The 2,650-nt window shown below is 61.5% G+C and overlaps 1 protein-coding gene across 1 annotated transcript; it reads left to right on the top strand.

The window, feature by feature from the left end:
* The first annotated feature begins 606 nt into the window (after nt 1-606).
* On the top strand, nt 607-1,896 carry Foxb2 (forkhead box B2). Its single transcript, XM_052760939.1, has one exon. The coding sequence runs from the start codon at nt 607-609 to the stop codon at nt 1,894-1,896; it is 1,290 nt and encodes a 429-aa protein (XP_052616899.1).
* The last annotated feature ends 754 nt before the right edge of the window (nt 1,897-2,650 follow it).

The following is a 2,650-nucleotide window of genomic DNA, read 5'->3' on the forward strand; positions in this document are numbered from 1 at the left end:
AGAGGGCACAGGCTGCTAGAAGAGTGTTCTCTCTCCCCTTATCCTGCCCCTCTTCTCTTTCAAGAACTGAACTCCAGCGCAGACCGACCCAGTACCAGGTCAGCTTCCGAAGCCTTGAAAAGTCGGGTCAGCAGTGGCCTCCGGACAGCTAGCGCGGACGGGGTTTTAAAGAGCCCGAGTCTCCACCGCCCAGTCGGTTTGATCCGAGCTGCCCTTGTACCGAGAAAGGTCAAAGAAGCCAAAAAAGAAACTCATTCAACCGCCTTTCGCTCCGGAGTTCCAGACTGGTCACCCTAGCGGGGTAAGACTCAGAGAAAACCAAGGTAAAGCTGGCGAGCCTTTCCGGCTACCTTGCGGGCCTGTCCGCGACAGTCCAGACCAAAAGTTGTGAGCACCGTCGAGCTGCTTTGGCCCGAAAAGCCAATCGTGGGGACTTAGGTAGCTCCCAGAAGGAGGAGGACCGAACCAAAGGGGTCCTGGGGGCTGAGAGGGCTCGTGATCCGGGTGGAGAGAGAGAGTTCGAGGGGACACTTAGGCCGGGGATCCGGCTTCCGAGGGGCGTCGAGGCCCACTGTGGGCCAGGAGGAGGTGGAGGAGCTTGGGAAGATGCCACGGCCGGGGAAGAGCTCGTACAGCGACCAAAAGCCGCCCTACTCGTACATCTCACTGACAGCCATGGCCATCCAGCACTCGACTGAGAAGATGCTGCCTCTGAGCGACATCTATAAGTTCATCATGGAGCGCTTCCCCTACTACCGCGAGCACACGCAGCGCTGGCAGAACAGCCTGCGCCACAACCTCTCCTTCAACGACTGCTTCATCAAAATCCCGCGGCGGCCGGACCAACCGGGTAAGGGCAGCTTCTGGGCTCTGCACCCTGACTGCGGTGACATGTTCGAGAACGGCAGCTTCCTGCGGCGCCGCAAGCGCTTCAAGGTCCTGCGCGCAGACCACGCTCACCTGCACGCGGGAAGCAGCAAGGGCGCGCCCGGGACGGGGCCCGGGGGCCATCTGCACCCCCACCACACCCACCACCCGCACCACCACCACCACCACCATCACCACCACGCGGCACACCATCACCACCATCACCACCCGCCCCAGCCGCCGCCGCCGCCGCCCACGCACATGGTGCCCTACTTCCACCAGCAGCCGGCTCCGGCTCCGCAGCCGCCACACCTCCCGTCGCAGCCCGCTCAGCAGCCACCGCCGCAGTCGCAGCCTCCGCAGCCGTCCCATCCCGGCAAGATGCAGGAGGCGGCGGCCGTGGCGGCGGCAGCGGCGGCGGCGGCGGCCGCGGCGGTGGGCAGCGTGGGGCGTCTGTCTCAGTTTCCACCCTACGGGCTGGGCTCGGCCGCCGCCGCCGCGGCCGCCGCCGCCGCGTCCACCACGGGCTTCAAACACCCCTTCGCCATAGAGAACATCATCGGGAGGGACTACAAGGGCGTGCTGCAGGCTGGGGGGTTGCCTTTGGCATCTGTCATGCACCACTTGGGCTACCCGGTGCCAGGCCAGCTCGGCAACGTCGTCGGCTCGGTGTGGCCTCATGTTGGCGTGATGGATTCGGTGGCCGCCGCTGCCGCCGCCGCCGCAGCAGCTGGGGTCCCGGTAGGCCCGGAGTACGGGGCGTTCGGGGTGCCAGTCAAGGCCCTGTGCCACTCGGCAAACCAGAGCCTGCCAGCTGTACCGGTGCCCATCAAGCCCACGCCTGCGCTGCCACCCGTGACCACGCTGCCGCCGGCGCTGGCAGTCCCCACGGCGTCCCAACAGCTGCCTGCTCCTTCCACCGTGTGCGCGGCCGCCGCCTCACCCACAGCCCCGCTCCTGGAGCCCACCGCAGCCAGCACGGCTGACAGTAAGGGAGGCTCCCTGCACTCGGTGTTGGTGCACTCCTAGAGGAGGAAGACACCTGGCGAGAGACTGAGTCAACAGCCGCAGATCGAGGGAGCATCCCAAAGAGGCAGACAAAGTTGGCTTCGAGCAAAACAAGAAGGCGTTTTAGAAACTGGTCGACAACTCAGCAGTGGATGCTCCACTGGTCTGAATAAATGTAACCTCCTGGTGTCTGTGTTTTTACTATCTTGTAAATCAGATTCATGAATGCCCATTTTCAGGTAAGAGTTTCTATTGTAATAAAAAAAAAATCGGTAAGTTATGGGGGAGGGAGCAAAAACGGTTAGGGGAAACTCATTTCAGGCAAAGAGGAAGCGGAGTTCGCCCCTTTCCTGGAGCAGAAGCTGGCGACCCAACCCGGAGCAGAAGCCCAAGAGAGTGCGGGAAATGGAGTTCAGACTACAAGTTTCAGTCTGCGGGTCTCAAGCGTCCGCAGCCGCCTCCCCACCAAGGAGAACTCGTGTTAGGTGGTAAGGAAAAGGATGCATGCGTTTGGTCTCGTTATTTCCTTGGTCAGGAAAAAGGACAAGAAAACGACGCCACGAATAAAGTCGCTTTGACGGGGTGGGGGTGTTTAGTGGGACCTTAGGGAAACGGTTACATTTCTTGGCTGTGACCCGAGGTCGAGGAGGATAGTAGCGACAGCTAAAGTAATTAGTTCGCACAAAAGAGAATGGCGGCGGCTTAAAGAGCAAAGCTCCAGATTCCAAAAGTAAAGTTCGGGGAGCCCCCCCCCCCCCCCGGAGAGAGACAATAA

The sequence above is a fragment of the Peromyscus californicus genome, unplaced genomic scaffold, assembly GCF_007827085.1.
Source record: "Peromyscus californicus insignis strain IS unplaced genomic scaffold, ASM782708v3 Scaffold_4__1_contigs__length_199733344, whole genome shotgun sequence".
Taxonomy (NCBI): domain Eukaryota; kingdom Metazoa; phylum Chordata; class Mammalia; order Rodentia; family Cricetidae; genus Peromyscus; species Peromyscus californicus.